The sequence below is a fragment of the Maylandia zebra genome, linkage group LG3, assembly GCF_041146795.1.
Source record: "Maylandia zebra isolate NMK-2024a linkage group LG3, Mzebra_GT3a, whole genome shotgun sequence".
Classification (NCBI taxonomy): Eukaryota; Metazoa; Chordata; class Actinopteri; order Cichliformes; family Cichlidae; genus Maylandia; species Maylandia zebra.
The window spans coordinates 6,935,747-6,955,691 of NC_135169.1; the positions used below are offsets into that span (position 1 = coordinate 6,935,747).

The following is a 19,945-nucleotide window of genomic DNA, read 5'->3' on the forward strand; positions in this document are numbered from 1 at the left end:
GGAGGCAGATAAGGAAGAAGAGGAGGAGAAGATCCAAAGAGGAGGCAGGGGGAGAGGCTCAGGAACAGTTAGATCAGAGACTTTGAGCCATCATGGACTCCCACTCCTTCCATCCAGCCCTGTGTGGATCAGCAGCTCCAAAATGTCTGCTCACTCATGTTCTTCCTGTCTGTGCTCTTCTTTCATTTCACTCATTATATATGAGCTGCTCCTAAATCACACTGGATATGGATTTTCTGTCCATCCACACTAATTCTCTTCATCCTCACCTGATTGTTTGGATGCTCTTTGACAGCACATTGAAAATCCTCACAGTGACTTCTATTGCCACACTGACTGGACACATACAAAGTTGAAGGCTTCATGTGTTTGGCACAAATAATACTTTGGTAGGTCTGAGTTGTGTTTTGAACCATCTCTCAGGACCAAAGTCTTTTTGCTTCCTTCAAAAAGAGCTGAAGGCTTTTTACCTCACAGTTTGTCCTTTGATATTATTGGATGATGGACTGTGGGAAACACAAATGTGCACTTCTTAATGGCTCATATGTGCTGTGAAAGAGCTCTTTGTGATCTTGAAGCTTTTCAATAGTTTTTCTTTGGCTGTTTGTAAAGTTTTCTGTGTGAACTCTCAGGAATCTGGAGCAGTCTAATAGAAGTCTACTGGGGTACAGAGGGAGGAGCTTCTGTCAGACTCTTTCTGATGAGGAACTGAAGCCGCTCTCATGGTCTCATCAAATCATCAGACTCTGCTGAGAACAACAGTCATGTGACCTCTCAGAACAAACAGCCTGTTAGTTTCCTGCTGCCTCCATCACTCACTTTCATTCACTCTCAATCACACCAACATGTTAAAGCAGCGCTATAGCTCACCTGGCTGAGCAGGTGGGCTGAAGGCGGGGCTTACTACAGGTGCCTGTGTGTCCCTCACTCTCTCCCCACTTTCCTGTCTACTCTCTGCACCTATATAATAAAGGCAAACATGCCTCCAATAGAAACCTTTGCAAACACAAAGTCCCACAGCAGCCCCGTGTTCTCCGGCTAAAATGAGAGTTTTTGTCAGTGGAGTCTGGTGGCTTTAACCACACAAACATTACAGCTGCGCTCAAATATCACAAAGAGCTGTGACAGCAGAGAAACACATGACCATCCTCCAAATATCATCTAGAAATAGAAATGTGTCCACTGTGGGACGTGTGAGGCTGACATTAATATGTCTTAAAGTGGGAGATGAAGAAATGACTCCAGGGCCCAAATCATGGAGACAAACATCAATCCACACTTCACTTTGTTTCCTGTCTCTAAAGTGGGAATATTTCAGTGTGATGAACAAACGGCCTCCAACAAATGAAGCTGATTTCCTTTTCCTGTCTTTTCTCCAGCGGCCTCAGCTTCTTCCTCTTTCCCCTGTCTTCTTCTGCAGACGCTCCTCTGTAGCTTCAAGCTGTTTCTCTTTACAAGGAGAGCTACAAACCTTTGCATCCAGCCACAAACACCCCATGGGCTCCTCTGGATCATCACACTCAGCATTTTCACAATAAAAGCCTCGTATTTATGGCTGCTCCACCCTGACATGTGACAACATCCAAACGACTGGATCAAAGTGTTTGAATGATCTCAGCAGCTTTAAAACTATTGATATTTATACATTTACACTGATTTGGACTAAACTAACAAAACTATTGATTTGATCCAAACTCACATCATGCCAGAGGCTTTTATTTTGAAGTTAGGATCATTTTAATGGTCTTCTTAGTTCATTTAAACACACAGTTGCTCCGCCTGACATTTTTGGCTTTTAGATCAAAACATCAAAGAATTTATTTTATTTGAATGAACTGAAAATAGATTCAAACTAAAAGCTTTTAGAGAATAAACTCCTGCATGACCTCTGACCTTTGCCCTGTATCTACAGCACTGACCTCTGACTTTCAGCTCCACTTGTCTCTTCAGCAGGATGTTTCCCTCCCTGCTGTAGACGGTGCAGGTGTAGGTGTAGTTGTCTCCATCTGTGGGGTGTTTCAGGGTCAGACTGAGGTCTCCAGTTTTCAGCAGGTCTTCATTCATCTTCGTTCGGTCTCTGTAATCCTGGTGCTGTTCTTCAGGCTGGTCAGAGCCGTTCTCATACACGTGGACCTTCCTGTTGTCTGCTGCACTTATGAACTCATAATTGTCCATCCACTCCACTTTAGCGTCTTCAGGCAGGTGAAGTGTGGTGTTGAAGGGCAGCTGGACAGACTCCACCCCTGAATCCACCTCCACCTGGGGGACTGAGAGGACAACAAAGCACAACATGAGCTTGGATGGAGACATTTGTGTTGACTCTAACAGGCTGAATGCTGCTGCTTCACTGGGAGCTCACTGTTAGATAGAAAGTGGTCAGTGTGAAGAGGAGATGCAGCAGAAAGATGAAGACTGACAGGAAGAAAGCAGTGAACAGACTGTTGGAGCTGCTGTTAGTGGGACAGGACTTTATTCAGTCTCTGAGGACCAGATTTGACTTGATGAAGCAGAGAAACACAGTCTGAGTGTTTCTGTCACACTCACTTCATCACACAGCTCAGTTTGACAACATGTGGAAGAATTTGATAGAAGCCTTCCTTTAGTAAAAGCACCAAGAAAACACCATGAAAACACCTCACTACACACAAAACTGCAGTACTGGCAAATTGTACATAAAGTATGAAAAGTCAAAGTACTTATTGTGCAGAAAAATGTTCCCATCAGTGTCTGTGGATCAATATTACTGCTGCACATGTTTAAGGCTGAGCTCATTTCAAATCCTTTCTATTGTGTTGAATCTGCAGTAATGCATCATATTCTATAAAATCATATGTTTGTAGTGGCTGTCCTGTGAGGACCACGTCTCTCTAAACAAACAGCTGTTAATGAGCTCACAAACACAGGCCTACAGCTGGATTTGAAAAAGTCCATTCAATAGAAAATCAACAGTCACAGCTGGATTCAAAGGCTTGAGCTCTGTGTGACATGGTTACCTGTCAGCATCTACAGGGGGATTCAAATATGAAGGAAACATGAAGGTGGTGCATTAGAAAAACTGCTGCTTTCAAGCAGAGCAACAAACTGTTTGAACTGATCCAACTTTATTAACACAGACAAAGATTTGTGCATCAGCTGCTGTTTGCTGCTATAGATATAATCCAGCTGATGTGGAGAACTACATGTGACACTGTGATGCAGCCATGAATCTGACTGATTTCTTTCCATTTTCAAAGGTTGATGCATCAGTTAAAGTCCTTAAAAAGCTCAGAAATAAAGAGAAAGGTTGGTTAAAGCAAAGAGAGGCACTGGCAGCATTTAAGACACTAAACAAGAGAAACAGATCAGAGAACATCAGACTGAATAAGTGGAATAAAGTGAAACAGAGAACTAACGCTCCCTAAGAATGGAGCTGTCAGAGGAAGAGAGCAGCAAACTGAAAGTCTCTGTTAGCTGCAGAGCTCTGAAACTTCACACAGCTTTGGATGATAACATGGAGAAAGGATGTGGAGATGTTCACACTTCTGCTAGAAATCATCTTCTAGTTATTGTGACTCAGATATGACTGATTATAGATGAGGACCAAAGAAGGTTGTTACTGAGATTTGAGCTGACTTAGCTTAGCCTGTGTTTTAGCCACATGCTAAACAAACACATGTTCAGAAACTAGAAGATGTGACCTTTCAGATGAAGTCTCACACATGAACTTTGCTCCTACAGTTCATCTGCTGAAGCTTTTACATTTGGCTGGAAATCAAATAAAAACCAAAACAGCCACAAACATCAGACATGCTAACACTGTAACATTATTGGATGGAGCCACTGAGACTGAACCACCATCATGAGTCTGACCTCTGACCTTTGACCTGTATCTACAGCACTGACCTCTGACTTTCAGCTCCACTTGTTTCTCCATCATGATGTTTCCCTCCCTGCTGTAGACGGTGCAGGTGTAGGTGGAGTTGTCTCCATCTGTGGGGTGTTTCAGGGTCAGACTGAGGTCTCCAGGTTCCAGTAAGTTTCTCTTCATCTTTGTTCGGTTCTTGTATTTATCGTGCTGTTCTTCAGGCTGGTCAGAGCCGTTCTCATACACGTGGACCTTCCTGTTGTTTGCATCCTTCCACTCCACTTTAGCATCTTTAGGCAGACAAACTGTGGTTTTGCAGATCAGCTGGACAGACTCCACCCCTGAATCCACCCCCACCCAGGGGACTGAGAGGACAACAAAGCACAACATGACAACATCTGAAGCCTGTACAACAAAAAGCAGGATTCTGGCTTATCCAGGTAATTTGAGGGTAAACCCTGAGTTTTCTGCACTATGAAGGTTGTTCATTTCTTAGCGCAGTACATCGCCATGGTAACTTGTCCTGTGTGAACCTTGCCTACTCCAGATCATTTTAAGATCCAGAGATCAGCATTCATAAAATCACCTCTAACTGACTTAACAAATCGCTGGAAGTTTTTTAATAGCATCTAACGTCTTTGCGTTTCTGTGATGAACATCAGTAAAACATATTGTCAGAAGGAACCTTATTACTTGATCTTTTCCCCTGTTGGCAGCAAAAGATTTTACTACAGTTTTGTTGTCCTATAATCTAATGTATGTATGTATATTATATATATGATCCTACAACAGGACAAGTGCACTGTACTTCATATCATGTCATGTAAACTTTGTATGTAGACTATGTTTGAATTCAGTTCTTATATTTAATGTTTACTCTGAAACCTTAAACACCAGTGAGTCTGCAGCTGTAAGGAGCAGCTGATGTTCAGGGTTCAGATTCAAATCAGCTGGCAGCTTTCACTCACATTTTTATTCACAGCATGTTTTGAGTGTGAAATGAATTTTCTGGTGTGGGAATCTGTTTTACATGTGCAGCACAATACTAACAACCCAAAGAAGGACAAACACTGTCACAGGAACACCTGTGTATTAATTTAGTGACGATAATGTAAAAATGTTCTTGTGCTTGATTTTAAACTGCTGCTGGTAAATGGGCTGGTTCTTATTTAGCACTTTTCTACTCTCAGCACTCAAACACTTAGTACAACTTGCCTCATTCACACAAACATTCTTTTTCTATGTGTTGCGACGTGCTTTTTATCTAACATTCACACACAGTCATACTCTGATGGATGCACAGGAGGTTAGCATGTTGCCCAAAGATATTTGACATGCAGACTGGAGCAGCCAGAGATCAAACTACCAACCTTCCAATTAGCAGATGACCTCCTGAGCTACAGCCACCCTGAGGGTCTTTTACAGTGCTGGAAACACAGAACTTCTGCTGACCATCGGCATTATGGGTAGTGTAGTAGGAGACACTCACCTGACATGAAATAGTGCCGGAAATGAAATAAAAGACCTCCAGAAACCACAAGAAGAACCAGGAGAACCAGGAGAGCTTTGGCCCAGGATGGAAACCGTTCTGTGGAGGAACACAAAGAACAACGTGACCTTTGACCTCTGACTCAATGAATTTAATGAAGAGGCCTTTACTTTACTCATAAAGCTAACATGGTTATTCTGACTGTGTTAAAATAATAAAGTTTTATCTGACTGATGTCAGATGTGTCTACAGCAGGTGTTTGTTGCTGACCTTTGACCTGCAGCTGTACATCACTCCGACTCAGTTCACGTCCAAAGTCTCTGACGGAGCAGGTGTAGGTGGCGCTGTCAGACAGTTGGAGGTTGGTCAGGTTCAGGCTGAGGTCTCCAGTATCCAGAGCGTCAGTCTTCATGGATGTTCGGCCGCTGTAACGCTGGTTTTGATCTTTCAGTTCGTCTCCTTCAAGCTGACGCTGGTGGACGGTTGGAGGACTGAGGTCGGAGCGACTCCACACCACTGAGGGGTTGTCTAGTAGAAAAGTGTTAAACTGACAGTACAGCAGGATGAACGAGTCCCCCTCATATGACTCCACAGCTGAGGCATGCTGGAAAACTGAGGACACACAGACAGAGACTCCATGAGTCACTTTGAGGTGAAGATCAAGTTTAGACACATTTACAGAATCCAGGAGACAGAACGACAGAAACATTCAACATTTTAACAAACACAGTTAAAAACCTGAACAAATAAAGTGAATAGTATGACAGACAAATAAAAACAATAAAAAATAAAAACATCATCAAAGAGTCCAGTCATGTCCACACATGAGATGGGGGAGGACTGGAGGACTTTTTCAAATGTGTCAGATAAAAACGGGGCTGGACTGGGGTGGAAAATGAGCCCTGGCATTTTTGCATTCTTCCTACAAAAAGTCTCTTTATCCTTCAAGCTCGGGTCCTCTACCAGAGGCCTGGGAGCTTGAGGGTCCTGCGCAGTATCTTAGCTGTTCCCAGGACTGCGCTCTTCTGGACAGAGATCTCCGATGTTGTTCCCGGGATCTGCTGGAGCCACTCGCCTAGCTTGGGAGTCACCGCACCTAGTGCTCCGATTACCACGGGGACCACCGTCACCTTCACCCTCCACATCCTCTCGAGCTCTTCTCTGAGCCCTTGGTATTTCTTAGGCTTCTCGTGTTGCTTCTTCCTGATGTTGCTGTCATTCAGTATTGCAACGTCTATCACTACAGCCGTCTTCCTCTGCTTGTCCAACACCACTATGTCCGGCTGGTTAGCCACCACTAGTTTGTCCATCTGTCCCACAGGATCTTAGCTTGGTCATTCTCCACCACCCTAGAGAGCGTCTCCCATTTTGACCTCCAGGCCATACTCAGCACAGGCGTTATTTTATGTCAGTGCTTCTCAATTATGTTCTGTTACTGTGAAGCCAAGTGCTGCATATGCTTGGTCATATTTCTTTGTCTTAGTTTTTGGGAGACTTTTGTCTAATTATTTCTGCCTCTCTTTTCATTTTTTCATTTTTCTTGAGGGCTTGTTTACTGCACTTCATATCTCCTGCTCTGTACTGTGTCTGCACACATGCAAAAAACTCTGCACTCACTGCAGTGAATGTGCAATTACACTTTCTAGCACGGCTAAAAAAGCAAGTTCCCCTGGGTGCGCCCCACTATTTGAGAAGGACTGCTGTATACTATATATATATACTATATATGCTGGCCACTTGGGTATGGTGTTCTATCAATGCCCTTGCTTACATCTTGCACTCTGCTGTTATGGAAAGTTTTAAGCCTAATCTTAAAAGTAGAGATAGTGTCTGTCTCCTGAATCCAAACTGGAAGCTGGTTCCACAGAAGAGGGGCCTGAAAACTGAAGGCTCTGCCTCCAAAAAAATAAATAAATAAATAAATAAAATATATATATCAAATACTCTACGATATAAAATACTCTACGAACAAGAAGTAAGCCTGCAGTGTTAGAGGAAAGTGCTCTAATGGGAAGGACCCGGCCAACATAGACTGCGAAGGCAGAGCCCGAAGTGAGAGCCTGTGAAACTAGACGTGGAGTTTAATAAACTCAGCTGTCTGCTCCTTGCTATCTAAAATATAACAGGACACTGGCATAAATTCTCGACCATCTCACACTTTTGTTTAATCAGTTTTCTGTTTGACGTTTATTCAGCTGTGTGAAAACTATAATTTTAATCTCAGCCAAACCGATTTATTCAGGAACAAATAGAACACTGAAAAAAGGACACCAAATTTGGACAGCCTACGTCGCGTCGCTGTGATGTAATCGGCCTACAAATGCAGCCTCGAAAAGAGGAAGGTGTACTTACCGTGCAGGAGGATCACAAACACCACAAACATCTTCATGTTCCTGTCAAACTCAGAGACTCTTTAAAAGCCCTTCAGGACATCAGCTCACAGCAGCTTCACTTTCCTCTGCTGATCATCTACTGACACTCTCACACTGCTTCACTGTCACAGCTCAGAGTTCAGCTTCACACTTTGTTAAAGCACATCTGTGGAATGAAGTCCGGCCGGCCACAGATCACTTCTGAGGAAAGAGGAGGACGTCGGCTTTCCTCCTAGTTTCACGCCCGAGCGCTCCGGTTGGAGGCGGCTGCTGCGGCCTCACCCTGACACGCACAAAGCTCCGCCTTCAGTCCTGACCATGAAACATCCACTGTAGCTACAACGATGCAGATGTGACCCTCAGCAGCTGGATTTCCTCTCCATAGATGTGTTTCCATGCAGATCATGGACATAAAGCAGCTCCAGGATGAAGAGTGTGAAAGAACTTCTTCCACTACAGTATTCATTACAGCACTGTGGCACTCCACAAACCCTCACACTGTCTCAATCCCTGTTTCCAGTTTGACTGAGAGAAGGCCTGAAGCTCAGCCAATCACAGGACAGGAAGTGATCAGCTGACACAGTGATTTGAAGCTGTCAGGGTGAGGCTGCTTCATGCAGGTGTGAAACTATGAGGAAGCTGAACGCCTCCTCTTTCCTCAGCAGTGATCTGTGGCAGTCTGCCATCATGTTTGGCTGCTCACACTAAGGCTACGTCCACACATACTTTGGAAAACTGAGATTTTCTGTTTGTGTTTTAAAGAAAATCTCGCCAAAAACGCAGTCAAACACGGTCAAGAACATGTCAAATCCACGCCGTGTAGAAATGTTGGCCAATCAGGAGTCTAGAAGCCTGGGAGGGAAAGAGTGAGCAGGTTTGATGCAAACCTGAAGTACTTCTGAAAAGTGTTTGTGTTTTTAAGTGCCTTCATCAAATGTTAATGACCAAAATCAGTACTCTGGCTGCTGTAGACTCACAACTTAGGAATGAACAAATGCATACAACATGCATAAATTTAAATTAAATACAAATTAAATTCATTAAAAACCGACAACGACGTGGCGTCTGGATTTAGGTTGTGAGAGCGTCTGTGTTGACTCTGTTCACTCTGACGTCTTTGTAAATGGAGGGACAGTAACTGTGTGTACATGTACGTGTGTAAAACTGCAGATAGATTAACAGCAACAGTATTTTGTGTTTATCCACCATTGTAGAAATTCATCTCATGTAAACAATAACGTGGCGCACAGCGGCACGTCAAAAAAGGCGCACACCTTTGACGTTGTGTGACTAAATCTCTGTTTTCCTCGTCAACACGTAAAAGCAAAACTGAGTTTTAAAAATCTCAGTTTTCAGTGATCGAAAACGGCGTTTACGTGTGGACGAAAGGTGCAAACACAGAAAAATCTGCGTTTTCAAAAATACCCGAGTACGTGTGGACGCAGCCTAAATGTGAGCTCACTGAAAGCTGACAGTCTCACAACTACACGTGCACAGGTGTGTATCAGGTGACTCATGGAGGTGTATTTAATGTTTGGATGAACATGTGTGTAAATCTTAGTTTGTGCCTGTTAAACACATCATACACAGCTGTAACCCTCAGGAGGCAAAACTCATCCAGGTCAGTACTCTAATGTTACATTATTACTGTATATTGATTACATAGTTTCATAGTAACTGATGACAGTTCTAACAGCTAACTCATTTATCAGGCAGAGATAGCTCAGTAGGTAGAGTGGTGGCCCATGATCGGAAGATCAGGGGTTCGATTCCCCTGAACAGCTCCCCTCAGGTACCCCTGATCAAGGTCCCGTCCCTACACGCTGCTCCCCGGGCGCCCAATGGCTGCCCACTGCTTCACTGAGTGAGTGGGTTAAATGCAGAGAGGAGTTTACCCACAGGGATCAATAAAGTTTACATTATTATTTACATAACGTGAGGAATAAAACTCTCCTCTTCTCCAGAGTTGGGCAGTAAGTACTTAAGTACAATTTTCAGGTATCTGTACTTTACCTGAGAACTACTTTTTACTCCCTACAATTTTAAACACATATCTGAACTTTCTACTTCTTACATGTGTTGTGATTTTCCCAAGTGCATCATTGCTGCTTTTGCTATAATGGTCATATTTTATTAGAAGTTTATTAGGAGTTTTTATTCTGAGTTATTAGAATCAGAACAGAAAAGAAAAAGAAAGAAATTAGTGAGGACGTTTACAGAAGGAGAGGGAGAGAGAAAACACTGAGGATCTGCTGCAAACCTGCCTAAATAAACAAACAAACAAACACACACACACACACACACACACACACACACACACACACACACACACACACACACACACACACACACACAACAAAACCAGACAACAGAGAAACTGCAGCCATGGTGCTGAAGTCACAGGGAGCCTGCAGGATCCCATCAGCCGGCTGCACCAGAGCAGAGCGCACACAGGCCCAGAGATCTGAGACCCAAAGACCTCCTCACCCCCAAGCAGGGGCCTGACAGAGCCAGGGGGGCCAGGCCCCACCAAGCAGCCATTACCCAGAACACACCCGAGCACCAAGAACCACCAACTCACCAGAGGATGGGGGCACCAGCCACCAACAGAGAGTGTGGTGGGGGGGAAATAGTGTCTATTTTGATAGTTTATTAGAGATTTCCATCATGAATTCATTGTGGAAACTGAGCACAAGTTAAAGACCAAACACAACTAAATGTGTTTATCATCCAAATATAAAAGGGTGTTCTAATAATATGTGGCTTACACGCCTGTTAAAACCTGCCTGGTGACAGATGACGCTGACAGTAATCTGCTGATGATTGAACTGCAGATTTAATGCAGGAATATTTCCTGTTTGAACTCTTCAGGGACCCGTGTATTTCCTGAGCAAACACTCTTCTCCTCATGCTGCTGCTGTGCTGGCAGCTTTAAGATGCAACAATAAATATTTCTATTGATTTGCACAGAAAGCTTTGAAAAAGCAACAGAACAATAAAAGCAGCAGCAGCTCTGACTGTGTTCATACCAACTTAAATATGTCAAAGTCAGGTTTCTGTTTAAAACACTGAATGTTTGAGTTACAAATACACAGATTTAACTACATTAACTTAACTGTGGTGTAAAAACTGGATTCATTGACTGCTATGTAGCAAACATAGAGCTCAGTTTAACACACAGAGTAGAAAGGTCTGTATAAGAATGAAGCTGCTGATGCAGGGCTGTACACATGTTCCTGTTTAGAGGCAAAGTCGCCCTCTACAATGTAGCAACAGGAAATAGAAACATAGTTTTATTGTCCTTCTTTTTCTTCTGGTTCAAGCTGAATACAGTTAGAATAAAAAGTTAGACTAAAGTTTGTACTCACATATACTGATATGATTTTATCATTATGTTAATACAGCACAAGCTTCAGTTAGCTTTGCACAAAAATACAAACATTGTTCCAACTTCCTGCTCTGACTCGGCCTCAGGATGTCTAGAAGCAAGAATCAAGCGCACCCAAAGGAAACAAGCGCACCAGTGGTCACGTGCTCAGCACACAGAGTGGGAATGACTGAAGGAGCTGCTGTGACGCAGCTATGATGCAGTTTTGTGTGACTGAGTGAGTTGATGGATCTGTAAGTGTTCTTACTTTGGCAGATTCATTAACATGATGCTGATTATAATCTGGCTGTAATCTCCTGCAATGACTACAATCAGCGGGATGAGGAATAAAGGACTTTTCTATGGTTTCCTTTAGCTGTTGCTAGCTTGCCATATTTATGCCTCACTATCAGTCCCCACAATGTTCCACTGTGGAATAATAGGGTGATATTGAATCGGGGGAAATCTATGTTTGTGGAAGAATGGATGACAAAACAAATTTGGTCTGTGACACATATAATGGATGAAAATGGAGATATACTTGAATTAAACAGGCTTAATGAGAAATATGACATGAGTTGCTCGTTCGAGCTCTATAACAAGGTTTCACAGAATATCCCAACAGTCCTTGTAAATACGGTAAAGAACAATTTTTCAAATATACAGACTCCAAATTTGCATAAAGTTAAACTAGATGGTCTTGACTTGGTTAATGGAAAACGCAATAATCAGTTTTTGAGGAGGTATTTGGTTAACACCTTATATCCAGGTAGGACAAAACATTCACTCGTCTTTAAAGATTATAACAAATCTGAGATCTCGTTGATCAGAACCAAATATTTAACATTTCCAATTCCCCCCAAATTTAAAGAAGTCCATTTTAGAACTACAAAAATATTTACCCCTCCAATGAATTTATGAGAGACAGATTTAAATTTGTGTTAGACAACTGTTATATTTGTAAAACAACTTCGGAAACAACAGAGCACATGTTCTATGGATGTGTGACAATCCAGAACTTATGGAAATCTCTCCATGTCCTAATATTGTCCCAGTATGGATATATTGATTTTTGGTCTTTTCAAAATATTCAAATTGGAGTAATCCTTAAGGACAAAAATAGTGAGTTTTTAGTTAACAATCTCATTATTATAACAAAGTATTACATACATAAATGCCGATATGCTAAATCCCCCCCTTCATGGCCTGCTCTTAAAAACGACCTCTCCCTGTTCCGTAAATCTCTTAAGCTAATAAATAAGCCCCAAGCAATCAAATTGCATAGATTTTTAGAAGAGTTTGATTTTTCTTAGCCCCTTATTTAAGTTATGTGTCTTGTTTATGGAACCTCACTTTTAGAGATTTTATGATCCCCCTTGTCTTCTTTATTTCTGTTCCTTGTTTTTCATTCTTTTTTTATTCTTATTTATTTTTGTATTGGTTATTCATCTTTTTATATTATTATTATGTAGATGTGTGAATATGGATGTGTATGTATGCATGTGTATATGCATATATATGTATATATGTATGTGTGTATGTATGTTTACTTTCAGTTATTGTCGATTTCATTGTGGTGTATAGGAGATGTGATTCTGTTCTGATTGATTTAATATGTCGCTTGTCTCTTTGAGATTGTCATTGTTATTGTTCTAAATAAAGTTCATAAAAAAAAAAGCCTCACTATTAGCAACTTGGAAGACATGCGCTATTTAGCCAATTCTGGGTCTGCAGTGACCCCTTGTGGACATTGTGAGATGTTGCTTGTGTTGAGTAGATGATGTGTTGTGATTGTTTTCCTAGTTATCTATGACTCTACTAATTATAAAATTGCCCATTTCTGTTTCCAGAAAACCATGTTTATAGTCACACGTGCTGTTTACTATAAAACAAGAAGTTCAAGTTTGGCTGCACCGAATTCAGATTAAGCCTCACAAACATTTTCATGTAAACAAATCTTTGGTGGGACTTAATTTAAAAAAATTAACCAAACTCCTGGACTGCTGCAGTCTCTCTCTTTTCTTTTGGAAAAGACCAAAGCAGACCCCTGGATGAGGCTCATCCAGCAGGGGGGCTTCTGCACAAGCTTTAGAAAAACTGCCCAAAATGCATTGACAGAGACATTTCAGGGATTTTAAGTCATTCTGCACTCAGATGGCTTAATTGTTAATCGCGTTAGTCATGAAAATTGTGTTAATGGGGCTTAAATGCGTTAACACTGACAGCCATGATTATTATATTCTGTTTTTTGCCTGTCCTGTCCGGCAGTATAGCTGCACAGGACAAGACGAGAATGAGAATTATTATCTGAAGGCCAAAAAAATGCCCAAAAGAATTATTTTCCAAAGTGCATCATTACTGCTTTTGCTATAATGGCAGTCATATTTTATTAGAAATTTATTAGGATTTTTTATTTTGAGATATTACTATCAGAACAGAAAAGACCTTCCGAAGAAAGGAAAAAGAAAGAAATTGGTGAGGAAGTTTACAGAAGGAGAGGGAGAGAAAGAAACACTGAGGATCTGCTCCAAACCTGCTTATAAGACACACTGAGCAGTGTGGGGATTAGAGAAATATTTTGCTGCTATTGTTAATAATCATCATTACCATTGCATTAATAATTAATATTGATATTGCATTCAGATGTTTAAACATATTGGTACCCAATTAGCCTTTATTACAGGTGCAGTTATAACCACTTTAAACTGTTGAGTTAAATCTATAATCTTAAATGCTTTTGAATGCTTGTTATAATCTTCAATGTGTACGTGCTGGCCTTCTGTCTGGTGGAAAGGTTACAAGGTTTAGCTGGTGAGGTGAGAGGTGAAACTGAGTGAATGTCAGGTCGACACACACACACACACACACACACACACACACACACACACACACACACACACACACACACACACACACAGACTTACACAGCAGTTAGACTCAGGGGTCGGTGAATGTCCAAGTGATATTTTGCAAAAGCTTGCAACTGCAAAATTGTGTTTGCAAAAGAACAGTTTGTTGCAGAAGGTGGGCCTGATGTTCCAGAAGATGAGCGCGGGCAGGACGTGCGACAGGAAGACTCCTGGGATGGAGACGAGGCGATGTTCTTTTCAAACTGTGTTAAAAGTCATCGTGGTTTTGACTTGACGTGTGCATGTTTTGTATCTGATGACGCATGAGGGGGCGTTAACCCTGATGAATCAAAAGCAATCTGAAGTGTCTTTTTGGGCGGAGATCTACAGCTGATGTTTTGCAGTGTACATCTCCCCACGCTGCGTGTGTTCATTAAAATCATCGTTTGACTCCACCCGGCCGGATCAGTGTTGTTGTTTTGGAATTCCTCCTGTATCCCTCCTCAATATTTGAACCCTTAACAGCAGCACACAGGACTACATGATATGTTTAGAGGCAGCAGCCAACCAAGATAGTGTGTCTGTGAGTACGTGTGTGTGCACCTGTGTGTGTGAGCGCTTGTGTTCACAAGCTTTTACAATGTAACTGTCTAATAGTGGGTATGTGGAGCCATAGCCCCCCCCCCAGGAGATGAAGCAGGCATGGAGGAGATGCAGGTTCCAGACATCTAGATGCCCCCAGAGTACGAGAGCCCAAAGAGGCTCACGGCAGGGGGAATCGCACTACCTACTCAGAAAAGACCAAAGCAGACCCCTGGACGTCAGAGGCGCGAGCTGCACCTGAGTGTAGCACTTCCGGTCACAGAGGACTGTCTGCGGAGCTGCTGCAGGTTAAACAGAGACTTTCTTACCGTTCATGAGGAGCAGGAACACCACCAGCGTCTTCATCCTCCTTTAAAAACAAACCGACACAAAGTCCCGTTAAATCCTCTGCTGACCCAACGAACCCACACCTGGACACACCTGCAGCTCCAAACACGCCCACGCACAAAGGTTACTTTCTGTTTAACAGGAAGTCTCCGTGTGTCGCAGATATCAGATAATAAAATGTGAAGTAGATTTGAAATAAAACGTATAAATGCGGCACATGAACACAAACAGCTGGATCATTGTGGTCTGACAGGCCTGTTAAAGAAAGTCTGAGGCTCAGTGATGTTTGTGGGAATAGTTCATGGAGCTGTGATCACCTTCATGCAGGAAGTGAACTTTGTTATGGTGAAATTATAAAAGCGTTTCTATTTAAAATATGTTTTATAAAAATAAAACATTATTATATTATGATTTAAAGCTTCAGCCTTTAAAGTGGTGAGAGAGTTAAACTGAACACATCCTGTTAAAATCTGATTCATGAGGCAGTAATAAGATCTGCCACAGATTAATAACATAATCTGAGTTATGGAAGAGCCTCAATAAATTAAGAGTAATATCATCAGTTTTCATTAACTTCCACTTAAGTCATAGTTTTCAGTAATACAGGATCAAATATAACCCAATATAAATGTGATTTATGATATAAATGCTCATGTGCTGATGAGAAAAGAAGTCAAATGTGACATTTTCACATTTAATTGTCTGTGTTGATTCCTTCAAAATTTAACATTGGGAGATGTTGACATCAGTGGGAATCTGTTTTGGGATTTTTTTAAATTAACTTTTACTGTTTAATCAGTAAAAACATAATAAAAACTATGAAACTGTAGTCATGCTTTTTATGAGTGTGATGTGTGGTAGACAATGTTCCCTCTAATGTTTCACGTGTCTGAGCGAACACACAAACTCCCTGAGCGTCCCTTGGACCACTGTGAGCAACAGCAGACGTGTGCACTGTGGTGACGCCAGCATCGAATCCATCCAAGTTACTTGTTTATTAAAATAATCAAATTACAGCGTTTATGTTAGACTACTTTTAATTAACTGCTTTAGCCCACTTACAATGAAAATTAAAAAAAAAATCGTCTACACATACTACACTACCCATGTAGCATGTTAACACTATTGGAAGTAAAAATAACTTGAACTCCAATTTTGAAAACACAACTTTCTTTTTTCTTTTTCTTTTTTTATAAAGCACTGACTTGTATTATGAGTCTGTGGTCTGGGAGATATTGAAATCAATTTCTCCAATGTACCTTTTCAGGTAACGAGAAACTGTTGACTGGGCAGCTGTCATCTCCTCTGGAAAGATTAGAAGCTCCTTCACTGTTTTTACAGTTGGGTTTTTTTCTGCAATGAAATGATGCAGTCCTTCTGGTGGGAGTAAACCAGCTACAGAACCCACAACGGGACGCCAGCACTTGATTACAGACATTGGGGCCTGAATAAGTACTTTGTGTCCTATCTGTGCCAAAACAGGGAGCAGTGTGTCCTTAGTAGGAACCTGCTTGCACTCATGTGCATCAAGTACTTCCAGCAATTCATCTGTATCCACTGAATTGAAGTCATCCAAAGCCTTCAGGAGAACAGATCGCTCTTCTTGTGAGACGTCCAAAAGAAAGGAATCTTTTAAACTACTGGTTGTCGAGCCCCACAATATCTCCTCCAGAAAGGGTATTGCAAGCTTCACTGGGAAGTAACCAGCTTGTTTCCACCCTACAACAAACACTCTAGCTATAGCCTGCCATTCTTCACACTGAAAGTCATGCCGGATGAATGGGACTTTCACCTCAACTCCCAATGTGCAGCTGTCATAGAAATCCATCCAAAATTCTGTCAGGCAGTCTCGCAAAACACCACTTCCTTCCCCCTGTTCAAGCTCTCCATTTGGTAACAACATTTTGATATTGACCTCAGATGAAATAATGTTTGAGTCCTTAAAGGCACTGATCAAATCAGTAAGACAATGACCTCTTCTAACAGTCAGTATTACGGGACAAGATCGTGGTTCAGGGGGTGCTTGGTCAGGAATATTGGCCTCTCCTGTCAGCCCCGGTGAGAGAGACAATGTGTGATGACGTGGATCAGACTCTTTTTCTGTAAACAGTGTTTCAGGGTTTAGTTCAACCACACTAATATCCACCCTGTTATCCCCACTAATAATAACAACTGCATCAGAATCTTCACTTTCACCTACTTTTGGCAGACCATCCCATGGTTATGTGTCATTCAGTTCCAAATATCCACTTATGGAAGCTCCATCATTAATTACAAAGTTTGATGGTTCTGAATTTATGTTTTCCACCAACAGATCATCAGCGGCCCGATTAGGTTCATTGTCAGTGAGATCTACCACAGAGGGCTGGGTTATTGCATGATCGGCCTCTACGTCTTGGGGCTGCTGTTGTGTTTTCTTTCTGGTACACAGATAAAGTTGCAGAATTTTGACCTTACTTTGCTTATATGTGGTGGATCATAATTTTCATTAGTTTTGGAGTTGTACATCTCTGTTCCTTACATTTCATGTGATGCCTTTATTAATGTTTTATTTGTTGCTTTGACTGTTTTTGAATAGAATATGCAGTGGGAATATAGAGGGAGATAAGCAGTGAAAGTTTTGCCTGGGTTGATTGTGCGTCGATCCATTGCTAATGCCTCAGGGCTCCAGTAGGTGGGTTCGCGCGCTTCCTCCTTCACTCAATACAGACGAGTGAGAGCTGCGTGTCTGTGCCGTTCTTTCACCTCTCCTCACTATTTCCCCTGTTTAAGGTAACTGTCATGCACAAATCTGTATAAATGTGTGTTACTGTTGATTATTACGTTGTTATCATTGTTCATTGTAGCGAAAGATGTGAATTGCGGACTATTCTGAGAAGTTCCAGTTAATCTCTGTTGCTGCGTATGCTAGTTTTCGCTATTACTCCGCCATATTGCGTGAAGATTTTTCTGTTACTATCTGTATAAGTTAACTACTGAAAGACATGCAGTACTTAAAGTATTATTTCATTGCTGTGGAAAGTTAGTGACTGTGTCAGCTAACATGTGCGAGTTAAAAAGATGTTTTTGTCTAATGCTACAGTTCATGTTATCTAAAGTATTCTCATCAGCTAATGCAGCGAACAATAGTGACTTAGTTTGGACACAGTTGTCCTGAGACTGAGTGCATCCATAAGAACATTGTTTTGGTTGTATTGCTTCTGAAACTCAATACAGACGAGTGAGAGTGAGAGCTGCGTGTCTGTGCCGCTCTTTCACCTCTCCTCACTATTTCCCCTGTTTAAGGGCACAACATATACAACTCATCAACTGTACTGGAAGCATCCACATGCATCTGTGAGCTCTCAATATGAGTTGACTAGTGTGAAAGACTTTTGGGGTTTTTGAGATGCCATTGGGGAAAAACAGATTTTCAGCCATAAGTTTGATATTTGACACGGTTTCATTTTTATCTACAGATAAATGCCTTGTTCCACCACCACTTACAGACTTCACCTGTTTGAACCCACCCTTCTCCTCATCAAAATCCATCCAGCCAACCTCAGTTCGTCTCACTGTTCGTTTTGCATTTGTATTTTCTGCCCACTGAGACAATTTCTTTTTAGGAGGCATTCCCTCAGCTCCTGTCAGTCTTTGTCGTAGCCTTGAGAGTATAGATTCTTTCCTGGATGGTGACGTCCGTGACAGTGTTGCTTGTCTGCAGAAGGCCACAGTGGAGACTCTATTGCAAACTTTGGGGATGTACTTTGCCAGGTCACTGTCTGTCATTAAGGGAATGACAGTTTCATCAATCTGAAAAATATAAACAACAAATTAATAAAATTGTCAATATTAAAAAAACAATGAATACATACAACTGCATATTTTAGAGTTGTTTTTTGCTATCTACTTTTGATAACAGATACTTTTGGTAATGTGGTACACATTTGTCCAACATAAGATGAACAAGAATTACTTTTTAAATTACTCTTTAAACATATCATGTCATTAATTAATGTCATTGATTAAACAAAAATATGAAATTCAATAAATCTTTTTAGAATGTGCATAGTAAATTGTGGATTGCGGCTCTCCGTTCACAAACAAACACACAGACACACACGCACGCACACAGCAACAGCTGCAGTGGCTTACATTCTCATCTTCAAGTTTCTTGATCACATCTTCTTCAACTTTGCGCTCTGTTAAAAATTCTCACAGCCGAGTATCCATAGCTGACCTCTAAACCACATGAAAATGAAATTAATTTTATGTAGCAGATTTTTACATGATAGCCTACCTATAAAATCCCTTTATCTATGGCAAATCAGAATTTGATAATGATTCAGAATCAGAATACTTTATTGATCCCTGGGGGAAATTATTTTTTGTTACAGTGCTCCATTATAAACCAACATAAACCAACATTAACAAGACAGACAATATGCTAACTAAGAATAGTACAATATATATATATATATATATATATATATATATATATATATATATATATATGTATGTATATATATATATATATATATATATAAGTCAATCATTAATAAATAGCTGTAAAGAAATGATAATGATTGTTTTATTTCTTAGATATTATCTATGGTAATGAGGAATGGAGCGATTGTCTACTTGGAGTTTAAGTAGTTCAGTATGAGCAATGACAACCTGCATCAATACAAAATCATTCCGATCACTGTATGCTTTATTAGTTCCCTTGGCAACGTGATACCCGCAGTGAGCTACTGTAACTGCAAGGCTTCATCCGGTGATGCATTGAAAGCTACGGCTCATTTAGCATGTATTACCTTAACAAGTGTGACTCACATGATGCTACTTTCAAAGGAGATGTTCAGCGAAAAAAAGAGGCAATTTTAAGATGCTTTCCATCTAAAACTGTTATTATTGTCCAGACCAGATTAGTTGCACCAGCTAGCATGGTGATGTGGTCAGAGTAAAAGAGAGACACCTTCGTGACACAGAGAACTAAGGTTTTCTGTTGAACATACCTCGTTTATTAGTAGCCTTCAGCCTTGCTCTACTTTGAAAGTGTTAGGATGCCTGGGTCGTTGACCCAGGGGTTTTGAGTTCATTATATTATTTATA

General features: G+C 41.2%; 1 protein-coding gene across 1 annotated transcript in view; it reads right to left on the minus strand.

Annotated features, from left to right (window-relative positions):
* Nucleotides 1-14,951, minus strand: part of LOC143412407 (uncharacterized) — a 97,456-nt gene extending 82,505 nt beyond the window's left edge. Inside the window, exon 1 of the mRNA XM_076882093.1 lies at nt 14,833-14,951. Within this exon, the coding sequence (XP_076738208.1) occupies nt 14,833-14,869 (37 nt within the window). The 5' untranslated portion in view covers nt 14,870-14,951. The remainder of the gene's footprint in view (nt 1-14,832) is intronic.
* Nucleotides 14,952-19,945: the final 4,994 nt, after the last annotated feature.